This window comes from Bombina bombina, chromosome 5, assembly GCF_027579735.1.
Source record: "Bombina bombina isolate aBomBom1 chromosome 5, aBomBom1.pri, whole genome shotgun sequence".
Lineage (NCBI taxonomy): Eukaryota > Metazoa > Chordata > Amphibia > Anura > Bombinatoridae > Bombina > Bombina bombina.
Genome location: NC_069503.1, coordinates 690582331 through 690609219, shown reverse-complemented (window position 1 = coordinate 690609219; position 26889 = coordinate 690582331). Strand labels below are relative to the sequence as shown.

The following is a 26889-nucleotide window of genomic DNA, read 5'->3' as shown; positions in this document are numbered from 1 at the left end:
GAGAATCAGCATCAGACGTCAAAGCTGTTCCGGGAGTAGCCAATGCTAGGCTTGTCTGCCAGGTCTGCTGACTATGCAAAAGCTCTCGTCTAATAACAGTCTTCAATGATTCCAGTGGTACCTGCCCGCTCAGAATCTGCTTCTGCAAAAAAGGCGCATAGAGTTATGTCCTCCTCTTGCAGTTCCTTGGTGCAGAGCTGAATCAAAACTGAATTCTTACTGAAGAATTCAGTTTTGATTCAGCTCTGCACCAAGGAACTGCAAGAGGAGGACATAACTCTATGCGCCTTTTTTGCAGAAGCAGATTCTGAGCGGGCAGGTACCACTGGAATCATTGAAGACTGTCATTAGACGAGAGCTTTTGCATAGTCAGCAGACCTGGCAGACAAGCCTAGCATTGGCTACTCCCGGAACAGCTTTGACGTCTGATGCTGATTCTCTTTGGCCGCTGATTGGCTGAACGGACCCCGTGACCTGACGTCTCCACGCACTGCTGTGTATGTCTGTCGGGCGACCTAAAGTCCCGTCCCGCTCTACTAGGCATTCTCATATGCCGCTATCCTTGTGAGTATACCCCATCACGGGCTGCCTCATTGTTTGCCTTCTCTGGTTGTTACGATACTGTCCCATGAGGCGCCTCTCTCTTTCGCTTTGATTTTTTCATCTAACTGCATATTAAAGCTGGCAAACCAGATTTTATAAAATATAAAGTAATAGGAGGTGTTATGTCCAGAATATTAAATTCCTGCAGGAACTCAGATGTTCTCAGGTCTTTTTGTAAATGATCAAAGCTTTTGCAAAGTTTAAACCTATTTTCTTGCTCCTGATCTTATGTTTCCAGGTTCGTTTTCTGTAACAAGTTCATTGAATATTATCATTGTAGCCACAAACCTTCAGTGATCACAGAGTAACAGGACGTACAATCCTAAATGCCTTTATTACTACAGTAGAAAAACCAATGACTTTAGAAAATTCACATCAAAACTTTTCAGGATCCGCTTCCATCTCCTCCTTGATACGTTTCTCTACAAGCAGCATTAGTTGGCTGTCGTGTGTTGGGATATTAACACTGGCGAACACTTGTTTTGTAGTCTTCTTGGCTACAACAGAAATACAGTAATTAAAAGATTTTAATAACTATTTGAGACATTTTTATTAAACAGACATACTGTATTCAGTTAGGTTCCCAAGATTAGCTCTAGATTAATAGATATAAGTGTAAGAAGATCCCGAGCCCAGAAAAGTGTAGCACTGAAAATAATGAACACTTCAGATCCGTGACACAGTGGATGAACAGGTTGACAAATTTAAAGGGGCATGGAATTCAAAAGTACATTTTCATTATTTGAATAGATAATGCAATAAAAAAAATAATAAGAATTCATCACTATATTTATAACATTGTTACAAACACTGTTGTAAACACAGCTTGTTTATAGTGTTCAAGGCCCATGCCTGCTCCTGAGCTTACCTCAGTATGCTATCATATAAAGGAGCCAAGTTTCAACAAAGGATACCAAGGGAAGGAAAAAGGTAAATGTAATAACAGATGTAAATTGGAACATTTTTTAACTCTCTTAATGATTAAAGTTTAAATTTTTACTTCCATACCCTTTTAAAAGGGACAGTCTACACCAGCACATTTATTGTTTTTAAAAGATAGATAAGCCCTTTATTACCCATTCCCTAGTTTTGCATAACCAACACGATTATATTAATGCACATTTTCCCTCTGTGGTTACCTTGTATCTAAGTCTCTGCAAACTGCCCCTTATTTCAGTTCTTTTGACAGACTTGCATTTTAGCCAGTGCCGACTCCTAGGTAACTCCACGTGTGTGAGCACAGTGTTATCTATATGAAACACATGAACTACATCCTCTTAGTGGTGACAAAATGTCCTCAGCTAAGAGGCGGCCTTCAAGGGCTGAGAAATTAGCATATGAACCTCCTAGATTTAGCTTTCAAATAAAAATACCAAGAGAACAAAGCAAAATTGGTGATAGAAGTAAATTGGAAAATTGTTTAAAATTACATGCCCTATGAATAATGAAAGTTTGTTTTGGACTACACTGTCCCTTTAATTGTGAACAACAGTATACACCATTACTATTTAATTGTGCTAATATGTACTTATCTCTGTGAAGTTAAATTCTGCATGTCCTTAAAGGGACAGTCTAGTTTAATTTTAAACAACTTTCCAATTTACTTTTATCACCAATTTTGCTTTGTTCTCTTGGTATTCTTAGTTGAAAGCTAAACCTTGGAGGTTCATATGCTAATTTCTTAGACCTTGAAGACTGACTCTAGTTGATGCGTTTCATATAGATAACATTGAGCTCATGCACGTAAAGTTACCCTGGAGTGAGCACCGATTGGCTAAAATGCAAGTCTGTCAAAAGAATTGAAATAAGTGGGCAGTTTGTAGAGGCTTAGATACAAGATAATCACAGAGGTAAAAAGTGTTTTTATATAACTGTGTTTGTTATGCAAAACTGGGGAATTGGTAATAAAGGGATTATCTATCTTTTTAAACAACTAAAATTCTGGTGTCGACTACCCCTTTAAAGGGGCATGAAACATACAATTTTATCTTTCATGATTAAGACAGAGCATACAATAAAAAAATAAGTAAAAAAAGTTTCCAATTCACCTTTGTTATAAAATTTACTTTGTTCTCATGGTAATCTTTGTTTAAGAGGATACCTAGGTAGGTAGCGTGCATGTATGTGTCTGGAGCACTGTATTTGTTTCTTACTGACAGGTCATAAAAAAGTGAGTAGGTAAATTAAGGCAACCCTGGAGGAAGTGATCATAACCACCACAGTAGAGGCACAGATTGAGTTTAAAACTTTATGGTACATTCCTTAAAGTGATTGTAAGCTTTAAAACATTTCTGGCCAGTATATAAAAGTAATCTTTAAAACAGGGGCACTTTAATTCATGAACATTTTGAAAGCCACTTCATTTTAAAAATATTTGCAACTGAGTTATGGTAAACATACCACCATTCCTCCGCCTGCATCTCAAACTGTATTTAGGAGATCAACGACAAATCCATCATCCTCCAATCACTGCGTGCCCCATCTGGCGTCCAGCTCGTGGGGCACGCAACAATTGGAGGAAGCCTGCGTCGTCAATGATCTGCTAAATATAGTACGAGATGCGGGCAGAGGAATGGTGGTATGTTTACCATAACTCAGTTGTAAATATTTTAAAAATTAAACGGCTTTCAAAATGTTCATGAATTGCCCCTGTTTAAAAGATTATTTTTATATACTGAGCAGTAATGTATTAAAGTTTACAATTACTTTAAGTGACAAAAATGTTCTGTTAACTCCAGACTGTAAAAGTTATCAGTGAGACTTTATAAAAAAAGATGCAAGAGACAAGACTGAGCCAGCAGATGAATTCCATACTTATCTGACAAACTTATTTCTTGGGCACACAATGACCAATGGTTAATTTGTACCTCTAGGACCCCAATGCTTGAGACTTTGACCTTTATGGCTTTAGACAGCCCAAACAAACGGATATATGAGAGCATTGCTGTTCCATCCATTAAAGGTAGAGAGTCCTGCAATGTAGCTTACTACAGGTCATCCTCTCTATCAAATAATTATTAGGGCACTCTCAGGGAATCATTATACAAAGCGCACATAGCAACAACAAGAAAAAAAAGACCAATGATTAATGCCATCCAAATACTGATAAGCTCACCCCAAAAACTCTCCTTTATGCAGACTGATGACGTTAAGTCTCTGATTTACTATTAAGTTGGGTTGCACTACTTTGCACCAACTGTGCCAGTTCAGGCATCCGTTGAAATAATTGCAGAAGCAGTCTACCATGCTACTACCTGCAGCCTCCAGATGTCTTGGTTGCCAGGTCCTCATTTTTCATAAAATGTAATGATTCAGATAGTGTCCACGTTTTAAAAACTTTCCAATTTTCTGCTATTATTTAATTTACTATCTTTGCTTGGTATCCTTTGTTGTAAGCAGGTAGGTAGGCCCAGGAGCATGCTTGCAGCAGTTCTGCGAGAATGCTTTTTGGCAATGTGATATATTGTACAAATACTGCTGCCATCCAGTGATCCAGATACAAGCATATTACCTACCTAGGTATGCTCTTCCACAAGAACACTGTAAATGTGATAATGGAAGTAAATTGGATTTTTTTTTAATTGTAAATAAATGTAAGCTGAACTATGAAAGAAACTTTTAGATTTCAGGTCCCTTTAAGTACTTTAAAGAGACAGTCTATTCAAAATTAAAAACTTTCTAATTTGCGATGTTTTCTTGGTATTCTTTGTTGAAAGCTAAACCTATAAAACTCCAAATGGTGATGCAGCACAGTGTGTGTCTCTGGTGCACGTGAAAACTAGGGTATCTGCCAGTCCCCCAGAAGTAATGCAAATCACAAGGACAGTCCACAGCACCTTAAAAAGCAATTCTTATTTTATTGGCAACAGAATTAAAAACAAATGATTAAGGGGGAGACCCCGAAACGTCGCTTTTGTTTTTAATTCTGTTGCCAATAAAATAAGAATGACTTTTTAAGGTGCTGTGGACCTTCCTTGTGATTTGAAAGCTAGACCTAGGTAGGGTCATATGCTAATTTTTAAGCCTTTAAAGGTCACCTCTTATCTCAGTGCATTTTGACAGTTTTTTACAGTTAGACACTGGTAGTTCATGTGTGTCATATAGATAACATTGTGCTCACTCCCATGGAGTTATTTATGAGTCAACACTGATTGGCTAAAATGCAAGTCTGTAAAAAGCACTGAGATAAGTATGCAAAACTGGTGAATGGGTAATAAAAGGGATTATCTATTTTTTTTTAAACAATAAAAATTCTGGTGTAGACTGTCAATTTAAGTAATTAACTAAAACATTTACACATATTACATATGTGTCTCTGAAGGTAAACTGCACAGAAAACAGCAGGCCTTAGACTGGACAAGGCAAAAAAAGAAAGAAACATTGGCAAGTGGCAGATAGGTCCAACAGGGTGTAACCAAAGAGAAAATAATTGGGACGGGCATGCAGAGTCCACTACAGCTGATGGTGCAGACTGGTACTAGCTCACAAGAACAATAGGTACCCGGATCTATGCATCAGCTATAATAAGCAAACAAATGGCTGAAAGGTATCATAGGGATACAGCTGACAGATACAATAAGCAAATTATTATTGCTAACAGGAGCCAACAGCAGGAATGGTTCCAAAAGCACTGACAGCTCAAGGTGCAATATACAGTGACTAGATGGATAGAATACATAGGAAATAGTAAAACATGGCCAAGGATAATTAGTTAAAGGGACATATAACAGGTTGAGATCTGTGCATATCCTAAAAGGGCTAATTAAATAAAAATAGTTTGCATAAAAAAATTGCTGGCAAGTATTTTAAAATAATGTTAAAAAATAAGCAAAATTAATTACATAGCTAAGCTGCCTGGAGCAGCCAACTCCACCCCCTCTTATCAGTGTTTAGACACAGGCATTGTATTTCAACTGAGTTCACAGCTTCTAGGCATGCTCCAGCAGATAATCCCTATGCACTTTTGCATTCTACCAAAACAACAATAGATATAGATACAGCCATAGAAGGAAATGTGTGGGGGAAGTTAGAGCTTTATAATTCAGAAACTAAAAAGAAAGGATTAAAGGGCCATAATACCCAAATGTTTAAACACTTGAAAGTGATGCAGTATAGCTGTAAAAAGCTGATAAGAAAATATCACCTGAACATCTCTATGTAAAAAAGAAAGACATTTTACCTCAAAAGTTTCTCAGTAGCCACATCCCATTGTAAAGGACTTCTAAGCAACAAATCAGTATGTCTGTTCCAGGACAGCGGAAGGAGCGAGCTTTCGTGCACTCTCATCTTATTTCCCTATTCAGTGTAAGGATGTTTACAATGAAATCTCATGAGAGTTAAGTGAAATCTCATGAGATCACAGTAAAAGAGTTCATGACCTCAGCACTGCTGATGCTGATTGGCTGCAGTTCATTTCTTCATTTTTTTTTACCTGCAGCTGAGCATAACTTTTTACATAGAACTTACTCTGCTGAGCTGAGGAAATTGTGAGGTAAAATATCCTCCTTTTTTACATAGAGATGCTCAGGTGATATTTTCCTGTCAGCTTTTTACAGTTATACTGCATCAGTTTCAAGTAATTTAGCATATTAGTATTATGTTCCTTTAATGGAGAGGCACTGCAGTATAAATTTGCAGGTAAAGTAATTAAATTACCTATTATATTTTGCCTATATCCCAACTTGTCTTATGTCCCTTTAATATCTTAAAACTATGTCTAGGAAGCTAAGCAAGATAACACAGTGATCCCTGTAGTGTTCAAACATCTAACCTCAGCATAACCTACATACAAGGCCTGGGGTATAGATGCAATGTTGTCACACTCAAGTTAAGAATATGCATTTGTATTTACTTCTTGTTTAAAACACAGCTATACAATGTTAGCAGATAGAATGATACACCCTAATACAACAAAGCACAAACCTTTACAGAATGGTAATAGCTAATAGCATTGTCAGTGGTTTTAGAAATGTGAACAGTGAAGCAATTATCGAGTCTTCAACAAAATTAGCATCATAGATTGCCAAATCTAATATGCTACACAAATCTAATATAACTACACAAATCTAATATAACTACACAAATTTAATAACAAAGAATTTGACGGTAGATAAGAACCAAAAAGGCCCATCAAGTCTACCCATATTACATGTTACTTTTTCCTTAGGATAGCCTTATGCATGTCCCAGGCATTTTTAAATTCCTTTACAGTCTTTGTGTTTACCACCTCAAATGGAAGTTTATTCCATGAATCCACCACCCTTTCTGTAAAAAAATGCTTCCTCAAATTTCTCCTGAATCTACTACCCTCTAACTATAGATTGTGACCCCTTGTTTTGGCATTTATTTTTTTGTGAAAAATGCTTTCAGCTTCTATTTTATTAAGTCCCTTCATATATTTGAAGGTTTCTATCATGTCACCTCTTTCCCTTCTATCCTCTAAACTATACATATTTAGATCATAGAGTCTTTCTTTGTACGTTTTATATTTTAGACCATGTACCATTTTAGTAGCCCTCCTTTGGACAGCTTCTAGTTTATTTATATCTTTCTGAAGGTATGGTCTCCAGAACTGTACACAGTATTCCATATTTGGTCTAACTAATGATCTGTAAAGTGGCATAAGAACCTTGCTATTTCTGCTACTAAAACTTCTTCCAATGCAACCAAGCATTTGACTGGCCTTGCTGGCTGCACTGCGGCATTGTGTACCAAATTTAAAATAATCTGAAATAATAATTCCCAAATCCCTTTCTTCTTTAATTACAGTCAGTAATGTACCATTGAGATTATAATTGGTTTTTGGATCCTATATGCATAATTTTGCTCTTGGTAACATTAAATTTCAGATCCCATTTATTTGACCAGTCCTCTAGTTTATTAATATCACAGTTCATTTGATCAACTCCTCCTGGAACATCTACCCTGTTACAAATTTTTGTATCATCAGCAAACAAGCAAACCTTCCCCTTAAGCCCACTTCCAATATCACTTATGAACATGTTAAACAAAACAGGCCCAAGAACTGACCCTTGGGGAACACCACTAGTAACTCATTTGAATGTACTCCATTAATTGAAACCCTCTGTCGTCTATCTTTAAGCCAGCATTCTACCCACTTAACAATCTTAGCATCTATTCCAAGGCAATACATTTTGTGAATAAGTTTGTTGTGTGGGACAGTGTCAAATGCTTTGCTAAAGTCTAGATATGCCACATCTACGTCTCCTCCCTGGTCTATTATTTTAGTTACATGGTCAAAGAAATAAATTAGATTAGTCAGGCATGATCTTCCAGCAGTGAAACCATGCTGTCCTTTGTCTTCTAAGTTGTTTGTCTGAATGAAAGATACAAGTCTTTCCTTAAAAAGAGTTTCCATTAATTTCCCTGCAATTGAGGTCAAACTGACTGGCCTATAGTTAGCAGAATCTTCCCTACTACCCTTTTTATGAAGAGGGACTACATTAGCAATTTTCCAGTCTTTTGGAACAACTCCTGTTAGAAGTGACTGATTAAATAAATCAGCTAATGGAGTAGCTATTACGGATCGAAGTTCTCTTAGAACCCTTGGATGAATATTATCTGGACCCACAGACTTATTAACTTTTATTTTTGATAAAGCCCTTGAAACCTCTTCCTCTGTAAAAAGAAAAGTACTACTCACATTATTATTTACAGTAACATCCCTTAATAGAATTTCACTATCTTTACCATCTGTTGTAAAGACTGAACAAAAGTAATCATTTAAACAGTTTGCTATTTATCTTCTTCCAATACTCTATCCTCATTCTTGAGTCTAACTATCCCTCTGTTCGTTTTTCTCTTTTCACTGATATATCTAAAGAAGGGTTTGTCACCGTTTTTTACAGATTGTGCTATTTTCTCTTCTGCATCAGCTTTAGCCTTTCTGATTAACTGCTTTGTCATCTTCTGATGGGTTCTCCATTTTTCTTTATCCTCTTCTGAGCCAGTGAGTTTGAATTTTTTATAGACTGTCTTTTTTGTCTTAACTGCATGTGCTACTTCTCTTGAAAACCATATTGGTTTTCTTTATCTTTTACTTTTACAAACAAGCCTAATACAGTGTTTAGTTGCATCTAGAATAGCATTTTTAAAATATTCCCACTGTTCTTGTACTCCTGTAATCTGTGCTATCTCTTTTAGGGATTCATCTAGGTATCTGCCCTAATCTAATATACTACACAAATCTAATATGCTACACAAATCTAATATACTACACTAATCTAATATACTACACTAATCTAATATACTACACTAATCTAATATACTACACTAATCTAATATACTACACTAATCTAATATACTACACTAATCTAATATACTACACTAATCTAATATACTACACTAATCTAATATACTACACTAATCTAATATACTACACAGCATGAAAGAAACAAATAATGTTATTTCACTTTCTGAGATTACAAATATGAGCACTTGCATGGAATGGTTGCATTTGTATAAAAGGTAAAAATGAATTTGATGTGGCCCTGATATTTCTTATTCTTAATTTAGCTATAAGTCTAAGGTATTGCATCTCTACTGGAATTAGTGATTTTTCAAGATATCGATATGCGTTTCTTGTATCCAACTATTAAATCTAATCTTTCTCTATTATGCTACTTTTCTTTATATTCCTTCAGTTTTTTTTTTTTTACTTTTATTTATAACCCGCAATGGATGCCATAGAAAACAAAGGTAAATCACATTATGTTTATTACGCCACGCAGGGCCAGATACACCATAATATAATATAATAGGAAAAAAAGAGTAAGGAAGAAAAAAAAAAGAAAGATATTATCCTATCGTCCTATAGATTAGACAACATTATATTTTGCCCCTGAATGGTTCTCTTAATACTAGGCATACCTTGCTGGAATTTTTCAAAAGTTTTAACACAACATTACTTAGAGGTTTAGACAAAAAATTATACAGTCATAATTTGTATATATTAGATAAATATATTAGAGTATTAGAGTACCAGAAGGTTGCTGCAAGAAGATCATCTTGTAAAGAAAGGTAAAAAGGGTAACAAACGGGCAGGAAAAAAAAAAAAAGAGAGACACTCCTCTCCTCTCCCCCTCGAACCTTCGGATCTAGTCTAAACTCATTGTCTCTAATGCCCAAATTCATAATTTAATACCAAGAGACTGGGAATAGGTCTCTTAGTATAAGACCCTCGAAATATTCAGATTTATGAAACCTTTTGGTCAATATATATTGTGTAGAGATCGAAAATGATTGGATAATCCTCAACCATTTATTAAAAAAACATTGTATTTGTCTATTCTGTACATTCATTATGTTATGTTGCTCAAAAATGATTTGTAACTTGACTGCTTCAATAAATACCTTAAACGAGGGGAAATTTTTACTCTTCCAGTTTCTCAAAATCAGATTACGGGCAACTAAAATAATAGTGTTGACAATATCCTGGCTCTGGTCATCTATATATAACAAGAAGATTCTACTTGGTGTAAGAGGAAGGAAGTTTGGTAGGTGCTTATTTAACCAGTAGTTAATTTTCTGCCAGAGTTGTAGTGCTTTAGGGCAAGACCAAAAGCAGTGAAACAGATCGGCCCCCGGGCAAGAACATTTATAACAACAACCTGAGTGACCTACATTCCATTTAGAGATTTTCTTTGGTGTAATATATGTGTTAAGAAGCTTTAAATGAGATTCTTTCCATGTGGAACGTAGTGGAGCCGCGATTAGCCACATAATGCCTTTCTTAATATTATCATAATCACTCTCCTCAAAATATTTAGACCAGTAAAATGACAGTTGCTCTATATTTAATTGACCCTGCTTGGCCAGGAGTATCTTATATAATAAGGAGATTGATTGGTTCCCTTGTCTATATATATTTATGAAGTCCCCAATTTTATCGAAACTCTCCGTCCAGTTTCCAGACTTTAATTTTTTGTTAATAAAATGTCGGATTTGTAAGTATGCATAGAAACCTTTATTTTATATATTACATATGGCAACTATATCATCAAATGTTCTTATATTAGATCTCTCGTCAACTAATTGTATTAGGTTAGTGAGACCATTTTCCGCCCAGATTTTAAAGATCGAATACTGCCAGCCAGGTTCAAAATCAGGATTTCCTCTAATAGGCAAAAAAGAAGAAATATAAAAGTTAATCTGCAAACGGACACATAGTTGTTGCCATGCTTTAACCACATTAAATAGGCTAATTATTCTCTTAATACTATCTGGTAGTTGTGAGTATGGATGGTGGAGTAAAAGAGAGGTTGTATGAGGTTTTCTTCTATTGTTAAGTTGGTCAAATGATTATCCGATAACAGCCAATCGACTCCATATCTTGCTAAGATGGCAATATTATAAGCTCTTATGTCAGGGAATACTAAACCCCCATAATCTTTAGCTAGTGACAATTTTGCTATTGAGAGCATGTGTCTAGACTTAGTCCAAAAAAGTATTGATCTTTAATAAATAACGGGAGATTGTTCATAATATATGTTATTTGGGGGGGAAGACAATAGTTTTGATCATCATTATTTTAGCAAAAAGAGGGATTGGAAAAAAAGACCAACGATGTAATTTTGAAGAAATCTGGGAGAAGAAAGATGTAAAATTCAGCTTATACCACATATTTGGGTCTCTATGTAATATAATTCCTAAATATCTGAAACTCTCTACCTCCTTTAAGTTATGATCTTTCAAGCTATGTTTATTTTTTTAAATCCATAAAATCTCAGTCTTTGTGGTATTAATCTTATAGCCTGAAATAGCCCCAAATAAATTTAGTGACCTCATAGCTATTGGTATATTTAAACTGGTGTTTTCGAAATATAGTAATAAGTCATCGGCGTAGAGTGATAACACACATTTTTGTTTCCCAAACTCTATTCCTTTTAATTCTTGTCTCAGATGGATTGCTAGTGGCTTCACAGCTATATTAAAAAGAAGAGGGGAAAGGGGGCATCCCTGACGCGTCCCTCTTTCTAGTTTAAAAAAGGAGGTTTGGCTGTTGTTGATCATGATTGCTGATATCGGATAATTATATAGAAGTCTGATAAAATTCATCAGCTTACCACAAAAACCAAAACTAGTCAAGGCGTTAAACAGGTGTTCCCATATTATAGGGTCAAAGGCCTTCTCGGCGTCAACCATCATCATAGCAAGATCACATTTGGGTACTATTTTATCTCGGGAAAACCTGTTCCAAAAATATTCTAAGATCATATAAGTTTTCCGGATATTCTTCGTGGAAGATCTGTTTGTCATGAAACCAGATTGATCTGGATGTATAATTTCTTGTAAAGGTTTTTTTAAACGATTAGCAATTATAGAAGTAAGCAGTTTATAGTCTGTGTTTAGCAGGGATATAGGTCTGTATGACCCCGGATCAGATGGACCCTTATCTTTTTTGAGAATAAGAGTGATGATTGACGCTGAGAAGAACCGCGACATTGTTCTACCATCAATATAATATTCATTAAACAAGCATGTTAACATGGGAAGAATTTCTGGTTTAAGTATTCGAAAGAACTCAGCAGGTAATTGGTCTGGTCCTAGTTTAGTTTCTTCTATAGCTTTTGAAACTTCGCTCATTGATTAAGGCAAGCTGTTCTAATGTGATCCTGGGACACGTAATCTTCTCCCAGAAAAGTGTATTACTATAAGAATTTATTGGTTTAGCAGAATATATATTTTTAAAATAATCTAAGAAGAAATTTTGGATATCACTAGGTTGTGTATAGCATTGGTCTCCCATAATAACTTTTTCAATTATATTGTTCTTTTTTATGGCCCTATCTAGTCTTGCGAGATATTTAGCAGACCTGCCATAGTGACCAGTGTAACGTGCATTCATTCTAATCTCCTCGTTATTTATTTTAGTAGAGAGGAACAAATCCCTATCTTGTCTTGCTAACTTATATATTTGTCCCAATATTTCCTAAGTGGCGTGTTTAAATATTTTTGCTATGATTTAATCACTGTGTTAGTTAACTGTAATTCTCATGCTTTAAACTTCTTTTTAGCTGCAATAATATAAGCTTTTATCTCCCCCCTGAGGAACGCTTTAGCAGCCTCCCTGAACACCTGCAATCTATCGAGATAATAATAAAAACTAATACTATATTCTCTCCATTTATTTTTAAGCCAATTAACATTATTCATCATGTGCTTTGGGAAATAGAAATTATTCATAGCGGTTGTCGGATCTATCTGGGCACCTATTAGTAATGCTAGAGGAGAGTGATCTGATAATACTATGTCATATATATCAGTCTTGGTATCATCTCTTAGTAGGGAGTCCGAGACCAAAAAAACCCAACAACGATCCTTGAAAAAGATCTCTATACACGTGACTCACAGGTATACATTTTGCTATCAGGGTGTTGGATACGCCATACATCGTGTAATTTTGCATTTTTACAAATTTGGGAGAAAATTTTAGATTTTTGCAGGGCCGGGCAGCTCTGTTAAGATGAAAATCTGTCCAATATAGAGTTTGGTGTAAGATTAAAGTCACCAGCTAATATTATATTTTGTACAGAGAATAAACATAGTTTAGCGATGTTATCCCAAAAGCAGTGATCTGTGGTATTAGGGCCGTATACATTACATATTGTGTATTTAACTTTCACCACTTCAATTAAGAGGATTATCCATCTATCATTAAGATCTATGCGGGTTTCCTGTATATTATAGTCAAAGTTTTTGCTAATTAGAACTGCAACCCCTCTTTTCCTCTTCGAACAATCTGAGGCTATGACATGACCGACCCACTTACATTTAAATTTCTCTGCTTCTATTTTTTTTAAGTGGGTCTCCTGTAATAATACGATATCTGGGCAGAACTTCGCAAGGTGTTTTCTTCACTAGATCTTATTTAAAGTTAATTGCTCTGAAATCTATCCTCATGCATAACACAACACATATATAAAGACTACTATCGACATTATAGTAGGGGGGGGGGAGGGAGAGAGGGAAAAAAAATAAAAAAGGCCCAGTTCTCATTTTAACTCTAACCAACAGCATTTGCCATATATACATTTTGATATAAAATATTCAGATCGGTAAAGCATTGATGCCTATAAAATCAAAGAACTGATTCCCCAATAACAGACTAGAGTGCCCTCACTTTTTTGCAATACTCTTTAGCCTCCACCTCATTAGCTAGATTTACATTGCCCTCTGCTTCCTCCACTATTATTTTAGCTGGATATACAAGTTTAGCTTTAAGACCTGCATTGATTAATTTAGTGCAAAACGGGGCCAGCTCTTTCCTTCTGGAAGCAGTTTCGCTGGAGTAATCTTGAAAAATTTATATTTTAACCTGGCCTATGTATAGACTACCCATTTTCCTGTAGGATCTTAATATGTTCATCTTATCTTGGTAGTTTAAATATTTAACCATCACTGGTCTATTATAATTTTTGTCTTTGTTATTATCGTTGATTCTGCCCAACCTATGTGCCCTTTCAACCATAATTGGGGAATTATTTGGTGGTATACCTAGCGCAGTGGGTAATGTAGAGCTAGCAAATACTATCAGGTCTGCAAAATCACCATTATCTGGAAAGCAGATAATTTTCAGGTTATTTCAATGTGAACGGTCTTCCAGTTCATAAATTTTATTGTGTAATCTTTTCATTGTTTTATTATTGTCCTCTATATTTTGCTCTTCTTTGTATATTAAGTCTTCATTAGTTGAAACTCTATTTTTGACTTCTGTAAGCCTACTAGAAAATTGTTTAAACTCTACTATTATACTAGACATTTGTGATTTAAGTAGTTCAAACGGCGGTAAAAAAAAATCTCAGAAATCTGAGCTATAAGTGGTTGTGTATCTATTTTGTGAGTTGCTATTTCACTAGGATTTTCTAAATGGGTTTCTGATGTGCGTACCCTTCTATCCTTTTGTTTGGCAGGCATGGCTGGGGAACTAGCTTTAATATTGGTGATATATTTATCCATGTGACACAAAGTGTGACCCCACCCCTCCTTTATTGTTTTAACCCCCTTATTTTTTTTTTTTTATTATATTCTCTTTTACCCCTTCTGTGAGTCTATATAAAATTTTACAATACTCTTATAGTATAGTCTGTGAGAAAAAAAAAAGAGAAAAAAAGGATAGAAAAAAAAAAAAAAAGGAAACTAAGAAAAAAGTAAAAAAATTAAAGAGCCAAAGCTCTAATATCGTAAATCAAGTGAAAACTATTCAGTGCAACTTTTATCGACCGTCCATACCTATTTACATCAAAATAGCATAAGCCGGGGGCGGAGTCTGGCCGCGCTGGGTAATGGCCACACACTAGAAGGGCTCCTGCCTTCTGAACTGACATTTAAGCTTTTCAAGGCACTTATTTAATCCCTTTTACCGGGAAATGGCAGACAAAGCTTCCTATACTTGAATGCGGTACCTGAGACGGGAGTTTGGAAAAGACCGCAAAGAAACTCTCAACTTGTAAGGAGTGAATGCCATAGACCCCTTGCAGCACGGGATCCTCCATCTTGGATCACAGAACGGGCGAAAGCAGAGACGAGCTGTTGGTGAGTCCCGGAGCAGACAAGAGCCTCTTACGGGGGCAGATCACCACTTTTGGGGGACCATCGGGTGAGAGAATTCTAGCGCAAGCTGCATAGTCTGACTCCAGACTCAGAACACATAGCAGACATTATCCTCCACGTGGGCTTACAACACGGCCTTAAATAAAGGCTGCAGCCACAACTGTTGGGTCCGGGAGCTGATCCGGTGAAAGCATACTTTGAGTGTAGGGATCACAAGCCGGTAAATAAATAATTAGACTGTCTCTTTTTCCCGGAGGGGTGAGCTAACACAGGCAGAACATAAAGCTCTCACGGGGAACCCAGGGTAGTTGCTGATAACGGTTCTGAGCAGAATTTGTGTGTAGGAATTGACTTGAGCAAATCACGACAGGGTCACAGCTTAAGAAGATTGCTCCTGGCAGTTTCACTGTAATTTTCCACATTTTTGTCAGGTAATGCCTCACAAGAGGCAGTGCAGGGCTGAGAAAACAGTAACCACAAAACCAATGTCGCACTATCTTAAACCTGCAGACAAAACTGTGCACAGAGAGGCCCCTGACACAATAGAGAACCTGTCTCAAAATACAGAAATGTCTCAGGCACAGTATCTCACAAGGGAAGATATTTCTCACCTGTCCTCTAAAGAGGATATCAAAGGGGTCTTGCAGGAAATGAAAAGCTTGTTTGGGGATTTGAGAAATGACATGGCAGCACTAGACACTCGAATTCAAAGAGTGGAAACTCATATTAACTCTGCTTCTGTCTCTATCAAACAGAACTCTACAGATTTGCAACACCATGCTGATAACCTACAGTTTCTTAATGACAAAATTGAGGACCTGGACAATAGAGGCCACAGGAACAACCTGCGGTTTCGTGGTGTTTCTGAAACGATGTCACAGCAGGGGATTGAGGGCTATTTGCAGGCCCTGTTCAGAATAATAAAGGGAAGCCCTACAGCTCCAGAGATACCACTCGAAAGGGCACACAGGGCCCTAAGGCCCAGACCCCCTAGCAAAGCTCTGCCAAGGGACATCATTGCAAGATTCCTTAGCTATAAAGATAGAGAGATGATCAAACAGGAAGCAAGGCGCAAGCATCCCATCTTACACGCAGGAGAGGAGATTCAGATCTTTACGGATCTATCACCTTTTAACCCTCCAGAAGAGGAGAGACCTGAGTCATATAACTTCCTTCTTGAGGTCTCATAAGATCCAGTACAGATGGGGATTCCCAGTCTCCATCATCGCAAGTAACAACAACAAAACCGCCATCTTCAGACCCGGAGCTGATGAAAGGGCATTCTACGAGAACTTGTCTCTACAGGTTTCCCCTCCCAAAAATACAGGTGAGGAGGGCGAGTCACCCTACTCCCAATCCTCCATCGGCTGAACTTTTCAAGAGTGCAACCTGTGGGTAATGTAAAGCATATTGTATCTGATAACACCAGAGATTTTTGAACTTGACAGTATGGCCTGACCGGTAAGGCAACGATTAAGACATACTAACCTAAGAATAAAGTTTTTTTTTTTATTTCAGGCATAAATAATCTCTAGAAGGGTCTCTGTAGTTTCTCCCTAAAAAGCTTTACGTAGTCTCTAAATGATGTAGCAGATATCATGGGTATTGTTCGCCTTATTCAATATCAAGTGTATCTGAACTTCTTCATTTGAACAGTATGGACAAACCCTGTCTGGGTCTAAGAAAAATCTGAATATATCTCTTTATTTAACAATGTTATGTTATGACCAGCGATGCTTGAAAAGTTTGTTTTTGTTTATGTTTTGTTTTTTCCCTTAGCGGTTTCTTGCAGCAATGGTTCAGTACTGTATTGCACAACTCTTATGAATGTTGATGATCTTTTGTCTCAATATGTTATATAACTTGTGAGACCTCCTGGAAATTATAACATGTAATCCTGTCCTTTTGAGGGGCTGAGGGCATATCAGTATTAACCAACCTCTTTAGCTTTCCTAACCTCCCTATTTTTTCAAGCAGATTTAATAACAAAGATATCTCCTATTACTTTTATGCCCCCTCCTACGTACGAAACTTCTTAAACAATAACCAAGCATCACAACACTTAAACTACCCATTTATCCACTAATGCCGTTTCCAAGAGGAGTAGACAGAAATATTAGGAGTAATTAGCCTGAGAAAATCACCAGAAGTAGCCAGATTGGTGTTAGCTCTGCTCCTTAACGTAACCTAAAACACTGTAGCTCCTCTTGCACGGTCAGCAATCTCATAGTTTTAGTCACCTTAAGAGTGTTACCAGTCACTCCAGAATCTCATCCTGCCCGTCTCAACATTTCCCCTTTACTTTTCTAATATCCCAAGTGCCTTAGGTCATAGCGCCCCAATGAAGTAATTGGGGCGTTAAAATTATATATAACTAACGTCAGTTTTGGGGCTTTTCCCCTGTTAAGTAGTTAGATCAATACTTTGAATTTGTTGTACCACAGTAATTTTTCTGTAATATATTTGGCTTTTATATGTATTTTGTGGTAAATTTACTTATTGTTTATACTTTTGACACTTATACTGATTTTAACGTGCTTGAAGGTTGGTGTTATAGCTGTTTCTTCCTTTCTTTCTTTTCTTCCTTCCTCCCCCCCCCCCCTCTTTTTTTTTTTTTTTTTTTCCTTGGCCAGCACACTCAGCGGCCAATTATGCAGAACAAAGCCAGTAAATTCTCGGACCACGGTGTCAATCTCACTTCCATAAATGCTAAGGGTCTCAATAACCCTGGTAAGCGTTCTATCGCTCTCAGAGAACTAGCCAAACTCCAAAGCCACATCATCTTAGTCCAAGAAACGCATTTCCAAAGAGGAAAAGAACCTAAGTGGTATCACCCTTTGTACCCCACAGGGTATTTTGCATCAGGGGCGAGCAAGAAAGGGGGGGGTGGGTATAATTTTTCATAAGTCCATACCTTTTCACCTAACACAAGTAGAAAGGGACCCAGAAGGCAGATATTTAATTGTTATTGGCACTCTTTACGGACATTATGTAACATTAGCATCAGTTTACTCACCGAGTGTCTCCCAAGACAGTTTTGTTAAAAAAGTTGCAGACCTCCTTTTGGAACACACTAAAGGGATTTCTTTCCTAGCCGGGGACTTTAATCTGGTCGCCGATCCCTCTATGGACTCCTCAAAAGGTACCACATGTACCCCCTCATCTACAATCCGACATGTCAATTCTACTCTTAAAGACATTGCATTACATGACACGTGGAGATTCATACACCCAAAGTCGAGAGACTATACTTTTTACTCAATACCTCACAACAGTTACTCGAGGATAGATTACATCTACACAGATTCGTGTGGCCTATCTATCACACAAAGATGTACTATTGGTCATATCACGTGGTCGGACCATGCCCCAGTCACATGCTCGGTTCTATGGCCTGATATCCCACTCACACACCATTCATGGAAATTAGATGCCACAATGCTAGATGACCCAATAATCCTTGAGGACATCCGTAAAACGCTCAAAGAATACTTTGAACTAAACACGTATCTGTCCTCCTCAATTCTAACAGTGTGGGAAGCTCATAAAAGCGTCCTAAGAGGGGCTTTTATAAGACATAAAGCGATACTTAACAAACAATATCGGGCGAAATACAATAAACTACTAACCACATTATTTGAACTTGAACTTAAGCACAAAAGTGACCCTCAAAACATAAACACAAGTTAAAAACAACCTACTTTCCACGAAATCAGAGTTAAATAAACACCTAGAAGAATCCCAACAAAAAAAAGCCCTACACCTAAAACAATTTTATTATGAGGGAGGGAATAAACCTGGCAAACTCCTAGCCAGATCGTTAAAAAGAAAGCGATTACAATCACACATCCACATGATTAAATCAAAGGAGGGTAGACAGTTGAATAGTAGCTCTCAGATTGCCGAAGCATTACGCTCCTACTATCACTCATTATACAACATCATAGAAACTAGAAACCCTGGAGAGAGAGAGTTATCACATAGTCAAAGGATAGACAATATCGATTCTTATCTTCGTGGTATTGGGCTCCCGACCCTACCTGAAGGAGCGGCAGATTACTTAGATGCCCCGTTTACAAAACAAGAGTTAGCTCAGGCTATTAAAGATTCCCCTACGGGAAAAAGCCCAGGCCCCGATGGCTTTACCATGTCCTATTATAAAAAATATGCAGATGAAGTGTCCTGCCCTCTTCTCCAGTTGTTCAATAGCTTAAAAGAGGACCCTCGCCTATCCAAAGTTCTTTTAGAAGCCCACATAACAGTAATCCCCAAACCCAGCAAAACTCCAGATTCCCCAGAAAACTTTAGACCCATATCCTTAATCAATACGGACATGAAGTTATTGGCAAAAATCATGGCAAGCCATCTTAACAAATATCTCCCTGAACTAATATCTAATGACCAGGCAGGCTTTGTCCCGAATAGGGAGGCCAAAGACAATACCCACAAAATCCTCCAATTGATATCCCATGCGAGAATTTCGGAGACCCCCATGGTTCTGTTCTCTACCGACGCGGAGAAGGCATTCGACAGGGTCGATTGGCTTTTTCTGCGTCGGGTTATGGAGACAATGGGATTCAAGAGCGCCTTTTTAAATACGGTGTTCACTTTATACTCAAACCCAAACGCTAGAATTAGAGTGAACGGAACGCTATCTGAAGCTTTTTCCATAAGCAATGGCACTAGGCAGGGATGCCCGCTGTCCCCACTCTTGTTTGCCCTATCTATAGAGGATTTGGCCCACAAAGTTCGAAACAACCCAAATATCACGGGCCTGAGCATTGACCAGACAGAATATAAACAAGCTCTATATGCGGACGATGTCCTTTACACCATTACAAACGCGAAAACATCTCTCCCTGCACTACTCGTAGAGTTGAGATCTTTTGGAACTGTATCTAATTTCCTTCTAAATTTGCACAAATCGGAGCAACTTAACATAAATACATGTCCTAAGATAGTGCATTCCTTACAAAATGATTATAAAGTTAAAATTGCCACATATAAATTAAAATACTTGGGGATTCACCTAACCGCGGATCCATCTGAACTCTTTAAGCAAAATTACGAGCCCCTCAAAACTAATATAGCGGCGGATCTTTCCTCTTGGAGCAATAGACCCCTCTCTTGGTTGGGCAGGGTTGGAGTCATTAAAATGAACATCCTCCCCAGGATTTTGTACATTCTTCAAACAGTTCCAATCCCGCTCCCCAGGGGATATATGGACCAGCTCCAGAGGTTAATGGACCAATTTGTATGGGGTAAAGTCAGGCCAAGAGTACCTAGGCGTACAATGTATTTACCACGAGACAGGGGAGGTTTGGGTCTTCCTGACTTAAAATCATATAGGATTGCCATTGTTTTGCAGAGAATTGTGGAGTGGTCCCAAAACTCAGATCATAAAGCCTGGGTAAAATTAGACAGGAATTTACTTAAATTAAACAACTTGGGTGCCCTTGCTTGGATAGCTCCTCAGAGGCGCCCGAAAAATACCTCGTTGTACCACATTCTGGAGGAGACCTTTAGAGTTTGGGACAAGACTATAACCACTACTACTCACATATCTACAAGGTTTTCTCCTCTCTTACCGATCATCGAGAACCCCGAACTCCCCTACTATCACTTCAGCTCTAGAAGGACTAACACATATAGCCTTAGGGAGGGATCTCTTCAGGGCATCACTGAGGATGGGAACATACTGCCCCGGGAAAAACTAGGTGGGATACATGAAGATATTTTCAAACACTGGATTCATTATAACCAATTAATCCATTTTATATCTTCTCATAAAAATAAACAGGATATGGGGAGGAAACTAACACCATTTGAGGAGCTATGCGTCGGGGTACACTCACCAAGACACATGATATCATTAATATACAAAATTTTGCTCGTCCCTGATGCAGAGACTCTCCCCTCTTATGTCAAGCAGTGGCATAGAGACCTTGAAACACAATTTGACTGCAACATTTGGAGGAAGGCCTTTGGCCTGATTAAGAGATCCTCAGTATCAACCTACATACAAGAGACCCATATTAAGCTCGTTAGCAGATGGTATCTTACTCCGTCGAGACTGCACAAAATTTTCCCTGTCCTCAGCCCCACCTGTTGGAGGGGTTGTGGAGGAGATGGAACTCTTCTTCACATTTGGTGGCAATGTCCAAATTTGGAGAGCTTTTGGCTCTCAACTACAAGGCAGATGTCCAGAATTCTCAACACTCAAATTTCAAACACCCCTGAGACTCTATTGCTCCTGACATTGCCCAAGGTGCAGAGTGATGCACATTTGGCCCTGTTACTAATAATGATTTCGGGCGCTACAAAGCTAATTCCCAGAAAATGGAAATCTCAGGCTTCCCCCACAATTGAGGAATGGCAGGCTCAGGTAGAGGAATCCTTACTTTTAGAGAGGTATCATTACCTGAAAACACACAATCTAGCAATGCACGAGACGATCCTGGCCCTATGGAGTGGCACTGTATAGGAATATTCCCTCATCCCCCTTCCCCTTTTTTTTTTTCCCATTCCCCTTATCCCCCTCTCCTCTTCTCTTTTCCTACCTCTGATCTTTCCTTTCCCTCCCACCCAGTAATTTCTGACACCTTTGTATCTATTTTATAGCTTTTACACCCAGTCAGTATGTATTTTAGGATAAAACAGAAAATGGACATACAGCTTCCCTCCGACTCGGACGGTGTCTGATGGAAGTGTACAATTACTTAAGATGTGAAATATACCTAGTGTCATCTGGTTGTTGACGAAATGTAACTGGCTCTTTTATGTTTTGATTTTTGTTTGTAAATGACATTTCACATCAATAAAGCTCTTAAAAAAAAAAAAAAAAAGTAGGATACTTGCCTCTTGGTACAGCTTTCCAGGAGTCCTATGTATTATATCTGTATGCTCCTAAATGTAAAAATGAATTAAGTTTTTCCTGACTACTAAAAATCTATTATGCGCCAAAAAAAAAACAAACAAAAAAAAAACCCAAATAGCATAAGCCAAAAACTTGTAGTAATATTTACATGCGATATATAAATGTTACTAACTCGGTTACATATTTTCATAAAGCTAGTAGGCACATTTCATTTTACTTTGTAAATCTTATCTTTTAGTTTCTACAGTTATATTCATATAGCGCTGTATTGATAAATAACAGCTCCTTAGCAGATCCTTATTCTTTGTAACCACTTAAGCTCTTCGGCAGAGTTAATAGCACTGCTCCAACTTAAATACTGATAATATCCGCACACAAGAGCAGTGAGGAAGAGAAGAACACAACGTCCACTACAGTGCGTCCATAGTTATATCAGACTATTGAGCGCTGTTGTCCATTTTCCTCCGCCTAGCACCGAAGGTTCTTAAACATCAACCATTAAGCAGAAAAGGCCCTCTGGAATACACCTTTATCATAACAGTCCCGTACAGCATGGAACAAAGAAAGAACCAGGAGAGTGGGGTTCACAGTTCTGAATACACAGCTCTGATTAGACAGTTAAATCCACACACAGTCAAACCCTTGTATCACAATAAGAAGATATACTTGCAATATCAATGGCAGGATTCTCACTTCACTGTTCACCACAGACGTTTTCTTTCCGTTTTCTTTCCGCTTACTGTTTCGTAGCTTGTAGTGCGGGATGACAAGATGGGGGCCAAAGGTAAAAGGCAGAGCACCAGCATACGAGGCGGAGGCCTCTTCCGAATACTTTCTTACGTGCTGCATGTGAATACTTCAGCTCCAGTAGCGGGGATGTTCAGGTGACCTAGCATACCTCGGGGAGGTTAGGCCGTCAAGCCAATGTAGCGGTAATCAATAGCTCTTTTATCCCTGTCGTGCTTCTGGCGTTCTTTCAAACGGCTACTGCAGGCTTCTCTCGTCGGGGATTGGGAAATATAGAAAGCTTTCTCTTCTCTTTGGTTTACACGTCTGGCTCAAGCAACCGAGCCACCAAGCTTGTTCCGACGCTCCAGGCCGTATGCACCTAGCAGTAGATGCAGCTGCCCTAGGGAGGTAGGAGACCTCCAGCAACGGGCAAATCGGCTGGGAAGATTTTTCTGCGAGCTACTCCGGCACCCACGCTCGTCGTCCACTAGTGGTGCTAGCTCCTCCCACAGGAAGCGGAACCAATTCTCATAATAATATACTTTTAAACGCTGTGATTATCGTGTGTATATTCCTTCAGTTCAGCATTGAGTATTCTACCTGTATACTCTCCAACAAGTCCTGACGTTTTTGCTTAAAAAAAACCTTCAAATGACTAATAATGTATTGCTGTAGTACAGTACTTACCTCTATCTAGATGATTATAAAGTGATTGGGGACATGATGATTCATTTATACTCAGTGTGTGCTTTTATTTTAGTTGTACGCAATGCAATATTTTTGTCTTATGTTTTATTTCTTTTTATTTCTCTTGTACAATTTCCTATTTAAAAACTAATAAAGATAATATACTTAAAAAAATAAATTTTATATGAAAGATAGATGAAGAAATAAGATAGAAATATAAAATACTTCCCTCCATGAAAAAATATTTTTCAGTCTGTAGCCATACATACCTAATCTTTGTGCTAACGAACATGAAGTGGTGTCAGATGTGTCTCCGAGTATCAATGAAGACAAAGGAACGGGGTCCTAAAATTAAAGGGTTAAATCAAATAAATAAAATTAACATACTGCTAGAATTCACACACATTAAAAAGGGACAGTAAAGTCATAATGAGACATGCATGATTTAGATAGAGCATACAATTTTAAACAACGTTCCAATTTACTTATTTGTTTATCATTTTAATTTGCTTCCTTCTCTTGTTATTCTTTGCTGAAAGGTTTATCTAGGAAAGCTCAGGAGAAGCAAAGAACCTAGGTTCTAGCTGCTGATTGGTGGCTGCATATATATACCACATTGGCTCACCAATGTGTTCAGTTAGAAACCAGTAGTGCATTGCTGCTCCTTCAACAAATGATACCAAGAGAATGAAGCAAATTTGATAATAGAAGTAAACTGTAAAGTTGTTTAAAAATGTAAGTTCTACCTAAATCATGAGAGAATTTTTTTGGGTTTCATGTCCCTTTAAATAAGAGAGTCTAGACTGGAGTTTCCCCAATTCCATTCCAGCCCCCTGAGCCTACTAACAGGTCAAAATGTCAGTTTTTCAGAAGTACAGCAACAGAAAAAAAATATATATATGCAGGGATTAATTTATCCTAACAAAACCACAGCATATCTAATTTGCATATCACACTTTACTGTGTTTTCTGATGTAGATATCAATGAACCATAACTATTTAGCCTGTGCACACACTACGTTGCTGGATTGAAACTGCTAAAGTTGTTGCCACACACGCTATTTTGCATCATGCAGCTACCATGATACTCAACTTCCTTAGAAGAGGAGAGCAGCCACACACCTCCATCAGTTGGCACAGGCAAAGAGAATGTCAACTGCCCACCCTTTTGCACTTATGAAGGACATTTCCTGTTTCTCCAATAGTGTTGTACCAGGTCTCTGCTCCCTTACAGTGCTGCACCGTACTCCTCAAAATCTGTACTGTCTAACAGGGTTGTGCCACACTTTCCAAGCTTCCCATTCTCCTGCTGTGCAACATCATGATCCTCACAGAGTCTAAGCTTTTAAAAAGCAGCCAGCCCTGCTCCCAGGAATTTTGTTCTCCTCCCTCGGGGCAATACAAACCATACCATACTACTCTGTCAGGCTTTCTGCACACTCAGCCCATACTTAGAAATGGTTCTGCCAAGTTTAAAGTATGGGTCACTCGCTCAAGCCATTCTGCTCTTTATTTTTTAAATGATCTTGACTTTCTATCATCATTTTGACTACATTTTAATTTTAACGTTTTATTTGTTCCCCGTTATACTCTATTCGTCCGCCCGCCCGCCTGCCATCTTAGATAACTTGATTGACATATATCGAAAATATAATGCTCCAATCTCCGTTTCCCCCCGGGGCGTTCAGTCCCTTTTTCAAAACGTCAGTCACTACTAAGATATGCATGCGTAACTTCATGAATAACGTCATGTCTCAAAGGCTCGTTCATGAGACGCGCATGCGTATTCAGCTTCCTGTTTCCGGGAATTGATACATAACAAAAATAACGATTGCGTACAAGTAAAATTGGAAACGTTGTACACGATCGCATAGTACTCAATGAATCTATGTATTCATTCCTTTGGACTGCTGAGCTCAGGTAGCAGATTGAAAGAGGAAGCTGGGTAAGAGGTCTTGTAGTTAAACAACGCCTCACACATTGGAACTCAATATGTGTAGCCTGTCTCTCTTAAACCTTAAAGGGACATGAAACCCAAATTTTTTTCTTTCATGATTTAGAAAGAGCATGTGATTTTAATCAACATTCTAATGTACTTCTATTATCTAATTAGCTTCATTCTCTTGATTGTCTTTGCTGAAAAAGCATATCTAGATATGCTCAGTAGCTGCTGATTGGTAGATGCACATAGATGCCTCGTGTGATTGGCTCACACATGTGCATTGCTATTTCTTCAACAAAGGATATCTAAAGAATGAAGCAAATGCGATAATAGAAGTCAATTGGAATATTATTTAAAATTGTATTCTCTACCTGAATCATGAAAGATAATGTTTTGGTTTAGTGTTCCTTTAAAGGCTGATGCATCTGAAGCTATTTAAGGACCATCACAGGAAGCAGCTGCTGAACCGGCATTCACTTTCAAAGTGGAAGTTCTTAAAGGGTTAATTTTATTTGCAAGTCACAAATAACTTCTTCCATGGTATTTGTGGAACGCTGGTATAAGATCTGGACATTGTTTTGTGATTACTTTGCAGTGACTTGCACTTTATATTTCTCTATTCAGAACTTTCTCCAGAATGAATGGGCTCTTAAAATGCTATTTAAATGGACATGAAACCCAAAATGTTTCTTTCATGATTTAGACAGAACATGTTATTCCAAACAACTTTCTCATTTAAAATGTTATCTTTTGTTGAAAAGCACTAACATCAGAAGTTTGCACATGTATGGAGCATTATATGGCAACAGTTTTGTAAGATTATTATCTATTTGCAAGCGCACTGGATGGCAACATTATTTCCTGCCATATTGTGCTCCAGACACCTACCTAGGTATCTCTTCAAAAAGAATAACATGGGAATGAAGTAGATTTGATAAAAGAAATACATTGGAAACTTTTTTCAAATGGTATGGTCTGTCTGAATCAAAAGAAAAATGTTGGGTGGTTTGATATTATTTTTAGTTATCTATCTCAGATCTCTTGATCACTGGTAAGTGATTAATTTAGCCTATTGTCAAAATGGGTGTTAATATATACTCACAAATCTGCTGCACATGGCCACGGCTAGATTGGACAGATTTGGTGACAATCCCACCCAAAGTAAAAAGCACTGCTCCATGCTCATCACGTGGAAGTGAACCAGTTGCTCACATATCTTCTCACTAAAATTATGCACTGAGATCCGACCTGCCGAGAGCTCCATACTCTTGTCACACACCTAGCCAGGCTAACAGTCTCCGACTCCAACACATTACGTCACAAGTTTACGAATCATTTCCAGCATGTCAGCAGCCATGATTGTTTTGGGAATCTGGGTAACTGCAGTATATATGTTGCCCGACAGAAATATGGGCGCAAAATAATAAGTCGCTTTGTTCTGAGGTAATGGTGTTCTGTGGCAGTAATATGCTATGCAAAT

General features: G+C 37.8%; 2 protein-coding genes across 2 annotated transcripts in view; one reads left to right on the top strand and one right to left on the bottom strand.

Moving 5' to 3' along the window:
• Positions 1 to 918: 918 nt before the first annotated feature.
• PSMG4 (proteasome assembly chaperone 4) lies at positions 919 to 26785 on the bottom strand. Its single transcript, XM_053714679.1, has 3 exons — positions 26512 to 26785; positions 23737 to 23812; positions 919 to 1100 (listed from the first exon to the last, which is right to left on the bottom strand). The coding sequence occupies exons 1-3, from the start codon at positions 26671 to 26673 to the stop codon at positions 979 to 981; spliced, it is 360 nt and encodes a 119-aa protein (XP_053570654.1). The 5' UTR covers positions 26674 to 26785; the 3' UTR covers positions 919 to 978.
• Positions 26766 to 26889, top strand: part of ACD (ACD shelterin complex subunit and telomerase recruitment factor) — a 211522-nt gene continuing 211398 nt past the window's right edge. The window contains exon 1 of the mRNA XM_053714675.1: positions 26766 to 26852. The gene's annotated coding sequence lies outside the window, so the exon portion shown is untranslated. The remainder of the gene's footprint in view (positions 26853 to 26889) is intronic.

What these genes read in the sequence shown, in the direction of transcription:
- PSMG4 (XM_053714679.1), bottom strand. Translation starts at nt 26,673, where the DNA reads ATGGAGCTCTCGGCAGGTCGGATCTCAGTGCATAATTTTAGTGAGAAG. An exon ending in TGGCCATGTGCAGCAGATTT is followed by an intron (nt 23,813 to 26,511) that starts GTGAGTATATAT and finishes CTTTAATTTTAG; the next exon opens with GACCCCGTTCCTTTGTCTTC. An exon ending in TTCGTTAGCACAAAGATTAG is followed by an intron (nt 1,101 to 23,736) that starts GTATGTATGGCT and finishes TTTCTGTTGTAG; the next exon opens with CCAAGAAGACTACAAAACAA.